At 40.9% G+C, this 19,281-nt stretch overlaps 1 protein-coding gene across 4 annotated transcripts in view; it reads right to left on the bottom strand.

Annotated features, from left to right (window-relative positions):
* SPTAN1 (spectrin alpha, non-erythrocytic 1) overlaps window positions 1–18,037 on the bottom strand; it is a 46,267-nt gene extending 28,230 nt beyond the window's left edge. For 3 of the 4 annotated variants that reach the window (XM_083876156.1, XM_083876157.1, XM_083876159.1), the window contains exons 1-15: window positions 14,971–15,018; window positions 9,582–9,821; window positions 8,831–8,956; window positions 7,357–7,497; window positions 6,223–6,369; window positions 5,498–5,631; window positions 4,560–4,704; window positions 4,315–4,469; window positions 2,945–3,080; window positions 2,411–2,512; window positions 2,048–2,185; window positions 1,520–1,630; window positions 964–1,041; window positions 631–786; window positions 74–278 (exon numbers count right to left, since the gene is read on the bottom strand). In XM_083876156.1, the coding sequence (XP_083732282.1) occupies window positions 74–278; window positions 631–786; window positions 964–1,041; window positions 1,520–1,630; window positions 2,048–2,185; window positions 2,411–2,512; window positions 2,945–3,080; window positions 4,315–4,469; window positions 4,560–4,704; window positions 5,498–5,631; window positions 6,223–6,369; window positions 7,357–7,497; window positions 8,831–8,956; window positions 9,582–9,821; window positions 14,971–15,003 (2,047 nt within the window). In that variant the 5' untranslated portion in view covers window positions 15,004–15,018. Of the gene's footprint in view, window positions 1–73; window positions 279–630; window positions 787–963; window positions 1,042–1,519; window positions 1,631–2,047; window positions 2,186–2,410; window positions 2,513–2,944; window positions 3,081–4,314; window positions 4,470–4,559; window positions 4,705–5,497; window positions 5,632–6,222; window positions 6,370–7,356; window positions 7,498–8,830; window positions 8,957–9,581; window positions 9,822–14,970; window positions 15,019–17,971 lie in introns of those variants that run through there. The other variant, XM_083876158.1, reaches the window with a different exon arrangement.
* Between the last annotated feature and the right edge of the window lie 1,244 nt (window positions 18,038–19,281).

Here is a 19,281-nt window from a genome sequence, read left to right as displayed (position 1 = left end):
GTTAACTCATTTCCTGTCTTCTCCCAGCTAAACTCTCTAGAAATTTTCCCACATTATGCTGAGCAAATCATACCTTTGAGCTCAGTGGCCTCCAGAAGTTTCTTCCACAAGCTGATGACCTCGTTCATGCGAGTGGCCACCTCATCGGACGCGTAGTGCTTGACATCAATCAGCTTCTGGCCAGCTTTCTCCAGGGCATCGATACGACTCTGGTTAGCAGACAGCTCTGCCTCAAAAGCCTGGTGTTTCTGAACTTTACCCTGCAAGTTTGATGGATCCTACAGACGAAGAAAGAAACAGAACATTCCAATACAAAATCAGTACCCAAAGGTCTCTGAAGAATTTTTCAAATTGGACTACATTCATAGACGTGCCGTGGTGTTTAATTAGAGGATCTGGTGCCAAAAATAAGCCTTAAATCAGAATTCTTAAGCTATTGGATAAGCACAATTACCGCATGATGGGAAAATGCCTCTTGGGGTCAGGAAAAAATTACACCATTCCTCCTGATGTCATTAACACCACCGACTATCAGCAACATTTTGTTTGGCTGATGTTGCTTTGTGTCATTAGACTGATTAAGCTCGGTACTGCCTCTAAAAGCATTCTACCATTCATTTTTGTGTTTACCTTGTAGGCCTCATCAGTTGCAGTTTTCATCTTTTCATTAACCCAACTCTTGAGCTCATCAGAATCTCGGAAAAACTGCTGCAGATGGAAAGAATCCGCCAGCTGAGCGCGGCGGTACATGGCTCTTTCATGAAGGGCATTTCTGCGGCTCAGCAGCTGAAAAAAAAAAAAGAAAGTAAAAGGTTTTAAAATTCTTCAAGCTCCTAAGAACCACCACCATAACCCTCTTGAGACAATCCCACTGACTTATCCTATATTGAAGTCAAACCATGTAAAATAATAAAGCAGAACAAGATTTAAAGTCTACAGCTCAAATGTATTTTGGATACTTACAGCATCTCTGCGTGTAGCGACATCATCCATGGCATAGTGGTTATTCTGAATCAACTTAGTAGCAAACTCATCTAATGCCTAGAGGGAAAATAAGTTTCCATTTATTTGGTGTAATAGAAATTACGTGCGCAAATTTGCTTAGTATATCAATTCCCCAAAGTTTATCACAGTAAACCTGGCAGAAAGCCATTAGCAGATCTATCCTTATACTCTTTTCTCTCTGTACCCTCATCCTCTTCATGTGGAAGAGTGCAGGTTTTTGACAAATATTCATCCACCTGTGTGCTGGTATGATAAGTAAGCACCAGGTTACCCAGCTCTGAGACAGAAATCGAGCCCTATCCCACACATTTTCCACTATTTTCCATGTTAGAGACAATACCTGTTATTTAGAGCTAATACATCCCACAGAAGATCAGTGGGATCATAACAGAAGATCACTCGTCAAAGCAAACCCCATCCTTTACCACCCTCTAGCAGTGTCTCCTCCCCAGTCAATAAATGCCCTTTTTTCACTACTTGTCCATTTAGTGATGATCGAATGTCAATGTCTTACTGTGATTTTCTCTTCTTGGGCACTTAAGGATTTCTCAAAGTCTTCATGCTTCTTTAGAAGAGCCTCCACACTGTCCAGAGAATCACCAAGGTCTTCATTCAGCAGAAATGCCTGAAGTAAGGGCACAAACATATGTTTATGTTTCCATACTCAGCTGCTCTAAGTGAGCTCAAGAACAGCCAGTGATATTTCCTGATATTATTACTGAAAGGTAAAGATGGCATAGTGACATGCTGTTTGCTTTATGCTTCTAACAGCCAATAATTCTTTTTACCTTCGTATTCAACCAGCATTTTACAAGAGTTAACACACACAAAAGCCCACTTGTCACAGCTCATAGTTTCAGCATTAGATGGAAACAGCCAGTTCACCATTTCAGGCAGTCAGATAAATAACTCTGCACAGCACCCACTCACTCGTGGGTGTTTATGGCCCTGCCAGCAGGCAACAGCAATTGCTTAAGCTTACAGAAGACTACCCAGAAATTAAAGTCCACCATATCTGGAGAATTCAAAGATATGCACTCACTTCTTGCTTGCTCATCCAGTTGTCAACTTGTTCAGTGTCTCTGTAGAAAAGCTGCAGGTCCATGCACTGCTCATACTGCTGTCTGCGGAGCTCCCACAGTTCCAGCAAGGCAGACCTTTCATCTGAGAGGATGGTCAACTAATTGATTGGGAAGAGGAATAGATAATTTTATTTAACATCTAGTTCACTTCCATCTCAATGTAAAATCAAATTGTGACTCTAAAAAAGTGGTTAGCACTGAATTGAAAATGACCTCCTGTGTGAACAATGAAATCTCCAGTTCCTGATGTGATCATCCTTTTAAATTAAGGGACACAGAAGAAAGAGACAAAATTCTTCTAGGAGCTCTTGCTCTCAACTCACCTTTTCTTTAACTTCATCAGAAGCATAGTGTCCAGCAGAGAGCAAAGCCTGGCCTGACTCATCAGCAGATTTGAAGCTGTCTTCATGGGCATCAATTTCTCCCTACGGAAGGAGATGTGAAAAAGCTGTTACCAAAATTTATCTTAGTAGAGTGTCAGAATTAGCCTGCAATGCATGTAAGGTACATATAAATTCCTATATTAAAATGAAACTAAGAATTTATTTGAGCCGTATTCTTTCTCCCTAATTATAGGAAATTGTCATGATGGAGAACTGAAACAGTTGTTAGTCCAACTGGCTGCTATCAGGCCTATTTTTTTAATAAAATATTATCATAAGCATTCTTAAATACTTAGTAACTAGTATGTATCTGCCATCTAGAAACAATTTAAAAATATTAAATCAAGACAGCAATCTAGTACTGTGTTAGTTGCATAATCAAAGCATTCCAGTGCCACAATACTGACTCAGAGACTGTGTTAGACATACAAAGCAGAGGGCTGCTGACTGGATTTGGCTGTATAAGCACTCTACCTTATGTTCCTGATGTCTGTCTAGAAGGGCTTCTGCCCCAGCCACATCATTGGCAAGTTCATCAGCATTTATCAGAGCCTTCATCTCAGTCACCCAGCTGGTGAGGTCTCGGAAGTCTGCGAGAAAGCGCTGCAGCCTGAGGTAAGCAAAGGAAAAAATGAGTGGGAATAATTAATTTGCTGAGTATCTCTCCCCTTTCCCCAAAGAAAGGGTTACAAACAAAAGCTGTTCCTCAGATAGAAATAGAACAACACAAAAATGTGCTGAGACTATTACATAATTAAATATGCTTTCAGTCAAAAATAAGTCTTTTGAAGTTAAAAAAAATGTTGGGTTCTAAATCAATGTCCTGAAGATACATTTTGCATATAACTTATATCGTAAGTAAAATTAATATTCCTAACTGCACACTGAGGACAACAGAAATCAAAATATAGTTTTCAAGATAATCCACAGGGCTGCTTCTGTCACAATCACAACAGTGTGAGGGGAAGGGAACTGACAGAAAATTTTGACTGCACATGCCTCAGCCTTAAAACAAGCAAACAAATCCTCAAATTCCTTCCAGAATGCCTTTAAGTTGTTTCCTTTGGCATATGCTTAACACTTATCACCAAAAGTGATCAGTTTCTGGTTTTTATTACATTTGCTGTTAATTGCTCTGAAGAGACTATGGCAGGGAAGGTAAAGGAAAAGTTTATTTGTGTGGGTCTCCACTGCCAAAAGTCCCACATCGTGGGAAAGAACAAAGGGCAGAAAAACAAAACTAGAAAGGATGTAAACTAACCACCATATCAGAATTAGTTTGTTTTTACTATGTCTTCTCAACAGTGATCTAAAAGGTTATGTTTCAGAGACCAGGTTAGTATAGACACAAGACTGGATGAAGACAAATCCCACAGCACAAAAAAATACAACAGAAACAAATTTGGTCTGGGACAATATATCAAATAGTATCTCATACCTCAGTCTTCATAGACTCTTAAAAGACTAGTGAACAGATATGCAACAAAAGTATTAAAAAAGGGATTTTTTTTCAGGAAAATTGAAACATAGTCACATAATGTACTTCAAAATGCATGTCTCAACTCAGATGGAGAAAATAGCAAATGTCCTAAAACATCTATTTATTTTCATAGTTGATCCACATCCAGAGAATGACAAAAAGCTGCAATAACTTTTCAATCATATAAATACTTGTTTTACTACAAGAAGTTAGTGTAAAAGAGAATTTGGTGAACAAGACTGCTCCAAAACCACCAGAAACATCCAAAAATTTTGGAAACAGTACTCCTTTCTTCTCCTTCCACAAGCCCTCTGTCAAATGTGACCAAGGAGGGAAGCAGCACCGTCCTGCTGCAGTGACGCACCTGTAGGAGTCATTGAGGCGAGCGTGTCTCTCCGCTGCCAGCGTCCGGATCTGTTCCCAGTTGGCGATGAGCTCCTCCCGTTTCACTTGGATTTGGGAAGCATTTATTGGGTGAGACTGCTGCAAGCGGTCAGCTTCTGCACACAGGGCCTTCACCTAAACCCAGGCACAGGGAGTGAGCTTCCAGCCTTTGACAAGCCAGATACCTTGTTTAAACTGTAGGTAAAATATATCTCAGGGGGGTACCTTATCTTCCAGAGCTGCCAGGTCTCTTTCCAGGCCTTCATGCTTGCGTAGCAATGCCTGCACACTGGCTAAGTCTCTGCCAAAATCATCTGAGGCCATCAGCTGCCCTTTCTCCTTAATCCAGCTGATTGTTTCATCCACATCCCTTCAAAACAAAGCACAAATGGAAAGCAGTTTGTTTTGTATGGAAAAAGGAAGGAAGCACAATGTGTTCCCAAACGTGTGCCAGACATATTGGCATACAAACCCACATATATAAACACTGCGGCCAACTACAAATATACTTTAGAAAACAAATAAATCAATTTTCTTTGCATATCAAGAAACTTTGAAGCACATTTACAGGTGACTGTCACCAGATGCAAACAAGGAGTTACAGCACCACTGAGCACTGTCATGGAGTGCATCCACTTCCTCCTCTGGATCCTTCTCCAACTTATTACACCAAATCTCAAAATGCTGTAGATGGAGATGAGAATAGAGAGGTATTGCTCATGTAGATGGAGATGAGAATAGAGAGGTATTGCTCATGTAGATGGAGATGAGAATAGAGAGGTATTGCTCATGTAGATGGAGATGAGAATAGAGAGGTATTGCTCAAAGCCTCCAGAACAATTGGGCTGACATCCAATAAAAAAACACACACCATTTAAGGGTCATCTAGGACAGAACTGGAGGAAAAAGCCCTTAGAGGAAAGGAGAGCAAAACTGCCATTAGCAGGAATGAACACAATGGCCAAGTTCTTAAAAGCTCCATCAGAATGACCGTTTTAGAGCAATTGTAGAACAACAAGGTCTTCATTCAGCAAGTCATGCAGAAGAGCAAAGCAAAGCCATAGGAGACAGTAGCTCTTCTCATACTATTGTGTGCAGCTGAATGCATCATTAAACACCCACACAAGGGTTACATCATTCAGCAAATCCAGCCAAGTTCATACCTGTTGAAACGCTGAACTTCAGCTGCCCCAAAGAGTTTTCCTTGCCTCTGAAGGGCAAGCCCCTTAAGACGTTGCCAGCTTGCATTTACTTCATCTTGTTTGGACTTTATCAGTTCCTCTTCAGGGTGTGTTTCCTGGCAAGCAAAGGAAAAATGCTTTTTTCATATCTTCTTTGGTTTTACATCCATTGACAAAACGCTGCTGGTCTTCAAGAGATCAATTTATAATTACTGTCCTTTCCAGATGATCACCCAATTCAATAGTTTCCATGAAATTTCACTGTGCAAACATTCAATACTCTTGTAGTGTTTTCCCTATATACTAATTAGTCCATGGGAAGAGGGCTATAAACAGTATCTTCTTTTTCCCTGGAATGAAACATTTTCTGCCCTGCCTCCATCCTTGATCAGGCCCCAGATATCAAACCAGAAGAGATATTAAACCTCCTTGTTGTCCCAGGGAAATAAACTTAACCCAAATATGACAATTTCTCTTACTAATCACAACTCTCCACATTTTCAGGAACATTCCCAGATGGGGCAGTTATTCAGCAGAAGAAGTGAATCAAATAGTGACCATTTAAGGTGAAGATAGCCAAGCACCCAAGTGGAGCAAAGCTTAAAGATCTGCCCCAAACCAGGGGGAAAAGAAGGGAAGTTACAGACAAATGTTTGCTGTAATAACTGACTTGCCAAGAGAGATTTTCCATATCCATAAATGTTTACCTGGATAAGTTTGCCAGCAAACTGGTTCACTTCATTTACTCTTTCTTCATGAGCTGCAAGGTCTGTCTGGAACTCTTCAAACTTCTTTTGCAAAACTTCAACATGCTCTAAGTCCTGTCCAAGCTCTTCTGACGTCACTATTGCTTCCTAGCACATTGAAAAAAAAGTTAATTTTAGTGTATCCTAGGGGAAATTACTATTAAAAATTAGGAAGCAAACTGTCCTAATTTTCAATAGGTCAAAGACAATCACAGTGTTTAAGGTCAGACTTAAAACTATAAAGTTTGTTCATTAAACTCCATTCCCTGCCCCAACACCAATCCATTACTGCAGAAAATAAGCAAGATCACTAAGGGAATTATTTTTTCATCTTCCTTGGTCATATTAATTTTTCAAGTACAAATTCTTAGCACACAGAGTGACTAGAATTTGTTCCTTTTTACAGTGTTTATGGGCATTTGCTGTAGGCTTCTGATGCAAGATTTCTGCACAAGAATTGCAGTGTTGTATTCAGTAACAGTTATATATAAAGGGTTTACAGTCTAAACCCACAGTGATACAAAATAACAAACCATCATTTAAGGAAACCAGTGTGATTATTTTGTGGTTCTTTTTCCTTTTGATAGTGTGGTCTGCGGTCTGCTTCTCTAGAGTTCAAAGAATCAAGATCCAACAGTCCTCCTGCAGTTCATGTCCTTACAATGTATATCTAAAGATATTCCAATCATTTAGTAACTATCTACATACTGCTTGCTCTTTGAGCCATCTCCTTTCTGAAACAAATAATTTAGAATATTTATTTAAAAATATTTGCTTTTATGCTGAAGATTTCCCTTAGAGGAAACTTGAATTTTATTTTTCTTCTTAAAGCAAAGAATGAATTGATTATGCTAAAAGTATTCTCCAACACACAGGCTTCCTCTTAGACTAATAACTTTTATTGTGGCTGGAAAAGAACAGTAGTAGTTTGCACATGTACTGCTGATGCAATGTGAATAACTAAATAAAATGTACAGGTGCCTTTACAAGCTTTCTGAGACTACCTGACCTCCAGCAACTCTATGCTGACAGAACTTCTTCACACACAGATCAAATTTCCCATCAAGGACACAATAAAGGGAGGTAATTATACACCTTATCATTGATCCAGTCCAAGACATCTTCACATTCCCGTAAATATTGCACCAACTTCTGTGCTTGCAATAATTTGACTCCCTTCTCTCTCATCTTTTCCATCAGTAATTCCCATAGTCGGTGCAGCTCCTGCAGTCGGGTCTGAAACAAAAGGATGTTTTTATTAAAATCCCCTGTCAAAGAAGATGAGATTTATTCCCTTCCTGCCCTTAACAGCAGATTTATTTATTTTTCTGCAGTTGTACATCCTAAATCTTACTTTAGACAAAGGGTGAGGGACAAGCCTCGTGATTTTATCTCCAGTAAATAGTTTTCAGATTATGTAAAGTGTTGCAACACAAAATTAGAAATTACTGAACTGAGTATTTAGACAGTTGTTATTAATTAATGAAGCTATCAAATAGTTATCTTTACGTAACTATGAGCTAAACATCTTGAGATAAAATTCGATTTAAATTCTATGCTAATATGAAGTCATACCAAAAATTTGCTGCTCTCCCCTTCAAATATTCAGTCTTTTATATGAAAATCAACTCTCAATAAGTGAATTTCATCTTCCTTTGGGAATTTATTCTTATTTAAGACAACACATTTGTTTCAAGTTAAACTTAGGCCATGTCACTGTATTTTAACCACTTCTCTTAACACTAAACAATTCATATATTTAACTAACATTGTGAAGTGACATGATATAGACATACTAGGAGCAATTACTAGTTTTAATACTGATTTTCTCTGCTGCACTTGGCCTTCCAAAAGTATTGGGAACCACTATAAACTTTATAGGCAACAAAAAGTAAAACCACACTCCCACACATGCACACAACTTGCAAAACAGGAAAGTAACTACTCCACCCATTGTCTATAGCATTTGCTCATCAAGACCTGAAAGTTGAAAGTCATTCAAGAGAAGCTTTTGAACATCATGGGCGGATACCACTTAATCCACTCAGAAAGTTCAATTAAAGAGGTTTCAAGGGAGGAAAGAGCTCCGAGCACTGCCCAGAAGGATGGTGCAAACTGTCAACCGAGGAAGGAAGGAGACATTGCAAAAACAAGTTGCACTGCACAGCCACAAGCTTCACCTACTCGTATGTGGGACCCGACTTGGGTGGCCGTGACTATCGGGCGCTGGGCAGTCCGGTACGGCGTGAAGGACTGAACCAGTAAAGGCAAGTCAGAATGAAATGCTGCACTTATCAATTAAGTTTGATAATCACTACAAAAACATCTTATCTTTGAACAGTTCTCTCCTCAGAACTGGATCCAAAAGAAGGTATGAGCTGGGTGCTCATGAAAGAGAAAACCATCTCTGACCTTTACAAATACAAATTTTCTCGTGATTTCACTAATTAAATACCTGTAGAACTTTAAAGAGAGGTTTTGAATATGGAATTATCTGTGCAATCTGAACAATGTGCTTAAGGAAAGGCCTGTAAGTGGGGGGGGGAAGGAAAAAAGCTTTAAAACTCACTCTTATGGTTTCAGATGCAAAATGGCTTTCGTTAATCATCTGATTTCCAGTCTCATCCAGTTTAATGATGGCTCCTGAATTGGCCTGCACCTCAGCTTCAAAGGCTTGGTGCTTCTGCAGCTTCCCCTGAAAGGAAAACATCAAAGAATGCAACTGAGATTTGGTGCAGGGACTCCTCCATATTCCCCAGCAGCAAGATTTGAAGTGTATTTTATGCATATTTAGGACTGACAAACTAATAAAATTGCACAGTTGAAATCAGTTGTATCATGTGGTGGATCAACAGGGGATTTCAAACATCCCAGTTTTAGTTACTTCTTTCTTGTGTTTGCTCTTGCACATGACAGTGTTCAAACCCCAGAGAACCTGTCAGCTAGTTCTACCCACCACAAGCTTATTTTCTACAAATATCTTTTTTTTTTTCCTGGAAACAATAAGTGATAATTCACATTTATTCAGGGAGTTAAGGCATCCAACAAATTCTAGGATTAAACAAAGTTGGTTTTACACTACATTGCACTGAGCAACTTTTTCTATGCTGATGTAGCATCTAATCTATGATTAGAAATATTCCAATTACATCAGTAAAAAAGCCAGGTTTTTGAAGAGTACTTTGCAAGGTCATGGGTATTTGCATCCATCTTTCTTCACTCTCAGATGAAGTTTCATTTCTGTGTTTGTTCTATCCCTGCTGACCTGTAACGCCCTAAAATTAATAGTACAGGAAATATAAAGTGGCAGGAGGACTTGCCTGCAAATTGCTTGGGTCTTTGTAATTTTCATCAGATGCAATCTGCAGTTTCTCTTGGATCCATTTTTCAAGCTCATCTGCATCACGCTGGAAAAACTGGAATCGATAGGAATCTTCAAGTTTTTGGCGCCTTAGAGAAGAGAGTTCCTTGAACCTGTGGTAACGGTCCAAAACTTGCTGACGCCTTTCTTGGATATCTTCTGCCGTTTCCAACACTTTTACACCACTTGGATCCATTTTCTGAAAGCAAAAATGAACTCCATTATGTTTGTCTTACACAACATTGGTAATCAGGAAGAGATCCATGCAGAAAAAAAGCTGTTTTTTAAAAAAATCACACGTGGTTTACGTACAGTCTTACTCTGTGTGTGCAGATGTGTGTATAAAATATAACTATCTTACAAATAAATAAACCCACACTTCTAGCAGAAAGTGGCAAAGGAAAAGACATTTAACACCTATCTGGACAAATATGGCTGCAGTCATATAAAGTCTGTGTCATCTCAAACTGTAGCATGCAAGTGGTCCAATATAACAGCTAAAAATGTGGGTTTGTGCACAAATACGTGTAGATACAGACATAAAATATTTCTATTTTACAACATACAATATCTCAAAATATTGTATTTTAAATAGTCAATACTAAACTAAAGAATATTACTCTTCTTCGAACAACAGTTAAGTGACCCACATATACATACATATATATACTCACATCTCTGTCTGATGCATCTTTGTTCTCTCAATTAAAAAAAGTTACAAACCCATCCTACCACTCTCTCTGTAACCTTTCAAAGAAGCTTCACGGATCTGGCCTTAGACAAATAAGTCAAGGAGCATTTTGCTTAGCCACTGATCTTGCTCTGAATGAAAATCCTTCCACATTTCTTCATGTACTAAAACCTAATATTGTTACCACAGGCAGCAAAGACCTGACTACTGATCTGCTTTTTCTCTTTTTTGTTAAAATTGCAACAACCTTTAATTTTCAGTTCCTAAACATTCAGAAAGCAATTTGATTTTCAGTAAAAGATCTGGGCACTAGAATAGAACTGTAATACAAATTTTAAAAGTGGAACTATTGTTATCACTGAAGTTTGAATCTTTAACCACTTGTTTAACAACTAACTACATACCATGAGGTTGCTGCAACAAACAGTCTGCGCCCAAAAAATTTTGCAATTAATGTCTTTGTGTGCAAGTTTTACATGAGTCACTCACTTAATGCTTTTCTACCATCAATTCTGCACTCTCCAAGCTAAAGGTACTTCTCCTCAATCCTATCAGACAGGGAAGAAACTCAGACTAAAAGGCATGGGCAATCAGTTAAAATACATTATTAAATATTAAATTGTTATTTAGTCATTAGTTAGCTGCATGCTTTAACTAGACATGTACTTTGCATAATTGTATGGAAAACTCCACAGGTTGGAAAGTGATCTACAGGGCCATGTTTTCCAAGCACTTGTAAAAGGACAATCTGATAGAAAGGAACATATGGGGACGAATCCAGACATTCCTGAGCTAGCCTTCCAAGGTCCCCACCCTCCAGAGGACAGCCGTGCCAGCAGCACTCCTTGCTCCCATGAACTCTGAGCCCCAACTGCACTGCGGCACTCGCAGAAAGGAAAGAAAATTCAGCTTTGCTTTTTCTTCCACTCATTACTGTCTAAAGAGGGCAAGGAAAAAAAAAACCACCCCAGTGTGCGCAGACTGTTACATAAACGAAGCCCAGGTTTTGCCTGGCAGTGCTACCAAAACCTCCACTTGATTAGTGTATCTGAGTATTAAAAGCTCAAACTCCTGAATGCAACTCAAGCTCAAGCACAGATATGCTTCCCTGAGAAAATAGCTGTTTTTTCCAGTACTATTTCAAACAGCCTTCTTCCTTCAGGAAAGGAAGTTATTGCTAAAAACTTTCTTTCCTGCCCTGTCATGCTGTGTTTGAATCCCAACAACACTTCTTTTAAACTGCATTGTGTTCAGGAATAACACAGTGCCAGCTGGTGTAATGCACTGCATGGCTGGAGCTCCTCTGCTGATTCTGGTTTTGGGCAGTGCTGGGAGAAGGTTAAATCCTGGTCAGTCTCTGGAACACTGTACACTCATTCACTGTACAATACAACTCAACTTGTACTTCAATATTAAAATAACCTCTGCAAAGTGATTTGAAAACATTTTAAATTATTTAGTTATTTACATGATTAATCTAGGGAAATATTTTAATTATTTAAATATCATTTCAAATATTGTTACAACATCGAAAGCCAAATGGGAGACCTTCTGTAATTTACCCTGGGAGCTGGTTTGCCTCTCACCACACAAGCCAGGCAATCTGGCTCCTCTTTTTGCTGGAATTGGTTAAAAGAAAGGCTCCTTTTGTAACTACAGTGGAGCGAGTCAATTGTAAAAGAAGAGCTTTAGTGTAGCAATAATGGACTGTTCTTCCTGCAGCCCCAGCCCGACGTCAGCAGTCTCTGTGCTGCCAGAGCCACCAGGGAGCTCAGAACTCAAAAGTCACGGATGCTGCAGAACAATGCAGTCTCCTTCCCTCCCTCCCTCCCTCCCTCCCTCCCTCCCTCCCATGTTATCACCTCCAACTGCAGCACTCCCTGGAATACCAAGCACCCCTCCAAGACCTTCCCAAAACTTCTTGGTTCAACTACACCGTTTAAAGACACCTGGGATACACCTCCGCACTTCTCGCACAAATTCCACCAACTGGAAGTTGTGGTTTGTGTTTTTAAGGTGCAAAGCACTGGGATGTGACTGTGCCAGGCTGTCCCCAGATAACCAGTGTCACCCCTCCAGCCCCACCCGGCACAGCCGGTGCAGGGTGATAAGGACGGGGCTGAGGGAATTTTCCAGGCCCCAGACAGCAGATCTGGACCATCCTGGGGACATTTAATTCCTCCTTTCATACTGTAAGACTGACATTAGGTCACCTTATGTTTTAACTCAAAAAATCAGAAACTCTTCTTCACATTGCACCGTTTTGGTGACGTTATTTAAAAAGGAAAAAAAAAAAACCAACCAGCCAAAAAAAAGAAGCAGGAAAATTAAGGGAAAAAACTCAAAACAACGAAACAAACTTGTTACTCTAATCCTTCCATCTATGCCTTCCCCAGTCAATACAAATTACACATAATAGCAGACTAAAATATACAACTGCAGGTATTTACAGACACCGCAGTGCAACAACGATGATGTCAGCAACACCATTCAAGTTCGGGAACAGCGGAATCGAGGTGGGTTCAACAGGAATTACTCTGGTGCCACACAGCAGAGCTGTCAGCATTTCCCTTTCCAAAACATGTTTTCAGCGATTTAAAAACACAAATGTGAAATACATTCAGCGCTAGGCAGAAGATTTTAGTGTATTTTTAAAAGCAATTACATAAAGCTTAAAAAAAATTAAACTCCTTTGGCCTGAAAAACAGATATCAGTGCATAAAGATCTTCAAAAGTAGTAAAAAATTTTTCTTAAGACAAGTCCTGATGTATTACATATATTCAGCATACATGACCTCAGCAGTAGCCTGTGACAGATATATTTTCCCTACAAAAACATTCCTGCTTCCCAAGTATGCACTCATGAACAGCTCAATGCATTTTTTTTAATATTCATCAACATCACACATCGTCAGTCTTGTCTAAAGAAGATTTAACTGGTATCAGCTACTCCCTCCTGGGAATGGGAACAGATTGCTGATCGTTCTTCTTTAAGCAAAAAATGGATGCGAAAATAACCTTCAAAAGGACAAAGAAAATAAAGAATAACACACATTCTTCCCAGCTTTCATTTCTCCCATTCACAGCACCCTCAAAAAACACCAGGGTAGAGACAAACCACCATGACTGCCTGGTTTAGGAAAGTCCATAAGTACTTGTACTGCTGGAAAATCAAAGAGAATCCTTCTGAAAACATGCACAGCACTGGCTCCTGCAAAGGAAGCCTGAGCATGTTGTGTTACAGAGAAGGAGCTAAAGCATGCCATATCCTACCCCAGAGACTTAAAACACTATTCGGACAAAATTAATACCCAGCCTTTTGCCTTGTTGAATTTAACTGTACAAAATAAAGCCACTTTAAGGTTAGACTACATGCAGCAGAACAATGTGTCCAAATATCCTATTAAGGAAGGTCACTAACAGCCCCAAACTTCCACATATTCCAAGGCAGAAAAATCAATCAAGCACTGCAGTAAAAAAAAAAAAAAAAAAAAAAAAAAAAAAAAAAAAAAAAAAAAAAAAAAAAAAAAAAAAAAAAATCAAGATGTGCTGAAGTTGTTGCTTGATGCTGTAGACCTCTACAGACTAACCACAGTGCAGGCAAAATTCAAACCAACCCCAAAATTTAAGCAGGTATTGCAGGGACACAGAAATTGTGGCATTAGAAGAAAAAATAAATGTAAATTGTTTAAACCAAAGTGGTTACAAAGCTGGTGATTTAGGTTTGACAAACAAGAGGGTTTGAACACAGCCTCAACTATGCACTTTTGAAATATGAAGACAGGTAAAAACCTGTTCATTTTTAGGCATTTAATCTTAAAATCTCTGTTCCACCATTTAAACAAGAGCAGTTGAAATGCCCACCTGAATCTGTTGTCTTTACATAGAAGGGGTCTTTTTTGGATTTGCTTTTGCTTTAACATCACAGACCTTTGATAAAACTATCCAGGGCTGGCAAGGACTGCACTCTGCTGAGACTCCTGAGAAAGCAAATTACCTTGACTGCATTGCAGAAATGCAGAGTTTACAGGTAATGCAAGATTATATAATTAACCCCAGCATTTTCCTCCCCCATTTGTTATCTTCTCATTATCATTTTAACTGTAGTATAAACATTTACATCACTACCATTTCCAAATAAAATCTAGTTGCTTGTGTTCCCCAGGTGAAGTCTGATGCATACAACCTATTTATTTTATCACCACTGAAACAGAAGCATCACTGTGTAGGAACAGTTACACCACAACAACTCAAGGATTATAAATTTGTGAAAGTGGATGAATAGGAACCAAAGCCAACTCTGAATGCACAATGTTCTACACTGTAGATCTCCTCATGGTTGATTTGCAGATGCTATAAAGAAAAAGATTCTGCTCAAGCACATTTTAAAATGAAAACCTCTTGGAAAATCAATCAGTATCAAAACCTGATCATATTGAAGTGCAACTCCTATAAAATGTTCACACATCATGCATCACAGGCAGAAATTAGGCAACTAAAGAGTATTAAAGGAAAGACAGTTTAGACTCACACTAAGTGCAAATGAAGTACCTGCTGTATAGAATAAATTCAAAGTAGTGGCTTTTGTTACAAACAGGTCACAGCAATAAAGGCAGGCAAGTGTGGCAAGGGCACTTCATGCATTATGGAAAAATACCTGGACTTTGACTTTACGAAACGATGAGAACATGATTGAAGAATGCAGAGTCTAAAAGGGAGGGGGAAATCAAGATAACATTCAACTAATGACCAGTATAAGGATATGACTGAATTTTTTCTGTCACAGTACATGTTAATTACTTTCCTTTTGCTTGTCACATAAAAACAATTTGGTGTTAGTGTTACCCAAGCTATTGAAAATGACAGACTGCCCTCATGCAAAAAGAAGGTTACAATATCAACAGGAAAACTTAGTTAATTCAGTAGGTACTAACCTTTCCAGTTAGTTCAAAACAAACCAAAAAAACTACCATAATCTGAAGGTCAAAACAGAAAGTAAAGCAAGTTATCTGGACTTGGCAAATGATGGTTCTTGCTATGGCATAATCAGGCGTGACGGCTTAATTTGAAGACACAAATTCAATCAGAAAGTTTGGAATCTAAGTATCTACAAAAATGTTGACTTTCAATTGCCACAATAAAAAACGAACAAGCAGCAGTTGTGACAGAAGGTATTTTTTGAGATGCAGCTGCTGTTAGGAGCGTCCAATGCACTGAATTTTCAGCTGAAAATTTCCTTGCTTTCCCCAACCCCACGGCCACGCTGCAATGCCTCCATGGAGAACTGCAGCAGTGTGTGTGTGTGTGTGTGCCTTTGTGCCTGCTGGAGCCGGGGACGTCTCTGTGTGGCATTTGCACAGGTTCACCTGTGTCAGCTGCAGCAGGGAGCCGGCACATTCCCCCTGTGCTGGATCCAGGGGCAGCTCCGGGAGCGCAGGCTCAGCCTCCATCCACGGCATCTGCAGCCTGCTCCACCCAATTCTTCTGCTGCCTACACTCACTCCGGGGACAAATGGAAAAAACAAACTCCCACACTGCACTAACAAGCAGAGGAGAGAAGGGAGGAATTCGTATTATTTCCTCCCATAGAGGGGAAGTGATCAATTGTCTCCAAAAAGCAATGTATTTATGGTTAAAACAGTTACAACCCCATAAATACATTAAATGGGCACCCACCCCCCCCCAAAAAAAAAAAAAAAAGCAGCAAAGATATCAAGTTATTTGTGTTAAATTACTAAGGTTAGTTGTAAATGTCATAGTTGAGAAATAGAAATTTCTCACCAAGAGGTACCACCCTCCACCAAGAGAATTAAGGCCTCTCTTATCCTACTGCTGTGCAGGAGGAAAATGTGCAAAAAAATGCTTAAAATGTGTAAATGTAACCATCATTTTTGGTATCGTTGCTACCTTTGTGACTAAAAAAATCAACCAGAATTATGTTTAACTTCCTGAACTACAGATCTCACATAAGCATTACACCTAAATCTGTTTCTTTAAATAAAATTTTGATTTCAGTCAGACCAATATGGATATTGTGGCTTTTTAATTCAACAAGAAAGGAAATAAACGACTCCTTGTGAGCAACGTAACCTGTTATCTTGGTTCAAATATTTTCCATAGCTTAACCCATTCCATTATTAGCTACAGATCCTGCACATAATGCAGCAGAAAGCAACCCCTTTTCAACCTTTTGTCCATTATTTCCTCTGCACAATCCATAAATAAGGACGAATGAAGATTTTAAGGAAGAACTCTCTGCTAGTTGCATATAAATGCATGAAAATCCAATAGTGGATTTTAAATTTGTTTTGAACAGATCTGAATCCCTGACTAAGGCCTTCGGGGGAACACAGTCATTGGAATCTTCTGGCACATTGCTGAAAACAAAAAAATGCCAAATGAAAATGGATTATTTGTTTTCCAGAAAGATACAGAACCATTTCAGGCGGAGGTGGCTTTTTTTAGGTTGGTTTTTCTTTTTTTTTTTTTCCCCTGATATGTTCATTCGCCATCTCCAGACAATTGCCCTTCAAAATCTATTTAAATATGTATGAAAGACTGCTCAACAGTCACGTACATTTTTCGACTGGAACACGAATCTGGTTTATGATAAAACAGCTATAAAAAAATCCTGAACAGCCAACACGAACCTGCTGAAAAAATATACAGTGATAATTGCTTGGTTTTCCTTCATTATCGGGGAAAATAGTTGTCCTATTGGCACACATTTATGACCCAGCAATGCAGATTTATACTGTTAGAAGCATGTAAGGTGTATGCGGGCAACAAATTGAGAAACACTTGATTTGGATTTATTTTAAATAATAAAAAAAAAATAATAATTTAAAAAAAATTTAAAAAAAAGAAAAAAAACACCACAAGGCAGGGACAAATCCTGATTATTTTACAAAGGAAGCAGCAGACCTTGCCCTACATACAAAGTAACACATATATGAAAGGAACAGAGGTCGGCAGAAAAGCCTCGCTGTCTGTCAGCCCTGCTGAGCCTCCCCCGTGCCCGGCCCTGCCCGGAGACCCTCTGGCCCCGCGGAACGGGCTCTCCATCGCTCCTTCCTCCTCCTCGCCGCATCCCTTGACCTTGGACAGGGCTGGGCAGCCGCAGGAGCCATTGCTGTGCAATGATTCCCGGCGCCGCGGAGCGCCGGGGGCTCCATCCCCCGGGAATTCTCCCCAAGAAATTCTGGGTGGCCCCCTTGAAGGCACGGGCAGGCACAGCGGGGGCTGTTCCCCGCCGGGGATGTTATTTTCCGCTTGTTTGTCCCCGCCCGGGGCGCTGAATGGGATTCCCGTGGCGAGTCGCGCTGCCCAGGGCGGCTGCGGCCGCTCCCTGCCCGCCCGCCCTTCACCCGCGCCGCGCCCCCGCCCTTCGTTCCGCTCCGCTCCGCTCGCCCGAGGGCCGCGGGGAGACACCGCGCCCGGCTCTGCGGCGCCCCGCGATAAAGAACCGCCCGGCGGATCCGCGGAGGGCGAGAGCGAGCGGCGGCCGGGACGCCCGAGGAGGCAGGGCCGGGCTCAGCCTCCCCCGGCTCACCCGCACACCTGTGCCGGGCTGTGCCGTGCGGGGCCGGGCGAGCCCGAGCGGGGCGCGGTGAAGGCCGCGCGGCGCCCCCCGCCCGCCCTTCGCCCCATCCCCTCACCGGGTCTGTGGGTGCGCAAGGACCTCCGCCGGCTCCGCGCCCTCCGCCACGGACCGCGCGCGCCGCGCGCACCCGCCCCTTTTATAGCCCGGGCCGGAGATGACGTCAGCGCCGCAGAGAGGCCCTGCACGGTCAGCGGAAAGAGCCGAAGGATTTCGGAAAGAATCGGGAAAGAAATGAGGGGGAAGCCACGCCCACCCGAGCTCCGCCAGTGAACGATGGAGATCAGGAAAGAGCCGAGTGAATCCGGAAAGTCACGAGCAGTTCCGGAGAGACGGAAGTATTCGGAAAAAACCCGAGGGAGAGGGTCCGGAAAGGAACGAGGGGCTCCGGAAGGCACCGAGCGGCTCCGGCAAGAGCCGAACGGAGGAGCAGGGCGCGGAGGGCGTTTGCGCCCTGCAGGGACCGGCCTCGGGCACCCAAAAGCACATGATTAGAGGGGGAATCGGGTAAAATGACAGTGCAGGAGGGGTCTCTGCCCCCTTCTCCGGAGTCACGGTCAGTTTGGGTCTCAGAGAGTAGAGGTTCTGCAACTCAGTGATGGGGACAGGTCACCTGTGCAGTATCCAGTCACGGTCAAAGCAGCAGCTTCGTTAGTTTTACATGATATAGATATGCATTTATATATATATGTATAGATAACATGTATAATACACACACGGCCTCCCTCCCTATATATATATATATATATATATATATATATATATATATATATAAAATTTAAATCCAGATGTATAGGTAAGAGTGGCTGCCTGAAGCAGTGTGCAGTGTCACCCAGAAGCCTGGCAAGGACACAGCATCAAAAGGCTGTGAATGCCTGTCAAGGGAAAGCTATTTCTGAAAAGCTGATGCATAGATTCAAAGGAAAATGAGCCTTTAGCGTTAAATCAATGTTTAAAATAGACACATTCCACTCTAAAAAAAAATAAAATAATTAGAGATTAGAGGGCTGGAAGGCAGCAAGAATGTTATTGGCTCAAAGTGGTGAGTGGGTTTGATGGCTTTGTGAATTAGTAACAGTTTATGTGAGTGAAGTACTTAATTGGAAGCACAGGCACTTATGGTGACATCGCATCCCTGGGACTGCCAGAACTCCTGTCTCCAAGCAGGAGTCTGACTCACACCAACTTTGATGCCTCTCGTCCTGAAGGCACAGCAATTCCACATCTGCAATGCTCTCCTTAGTCATATTTGAAATAAACATACATGTAAAACCACCAGCGATATATGCATATGACCTTATTTGCACTGCATCTTCACAACAACCAACTGGCTAACATCCAAACCTGCTAAAATGACAAAAACAAGCC

The sequence above is a fragment of the Zosterops lateralis genome (assembly GCF_965231275.1).
Source record: "Zosterops lateralis genome assembly, chromosome: 20".
NCBI lineage: Eukaryota > Metazoa > Chordata > Aves > Passeriformes > Zosteropidae > Zosterops > Zosterops lateralis.
Note: the sequence above shows the minus strand (reverse complement) of the source record. Positions and strands in the feature narration are given on the sequence as shown.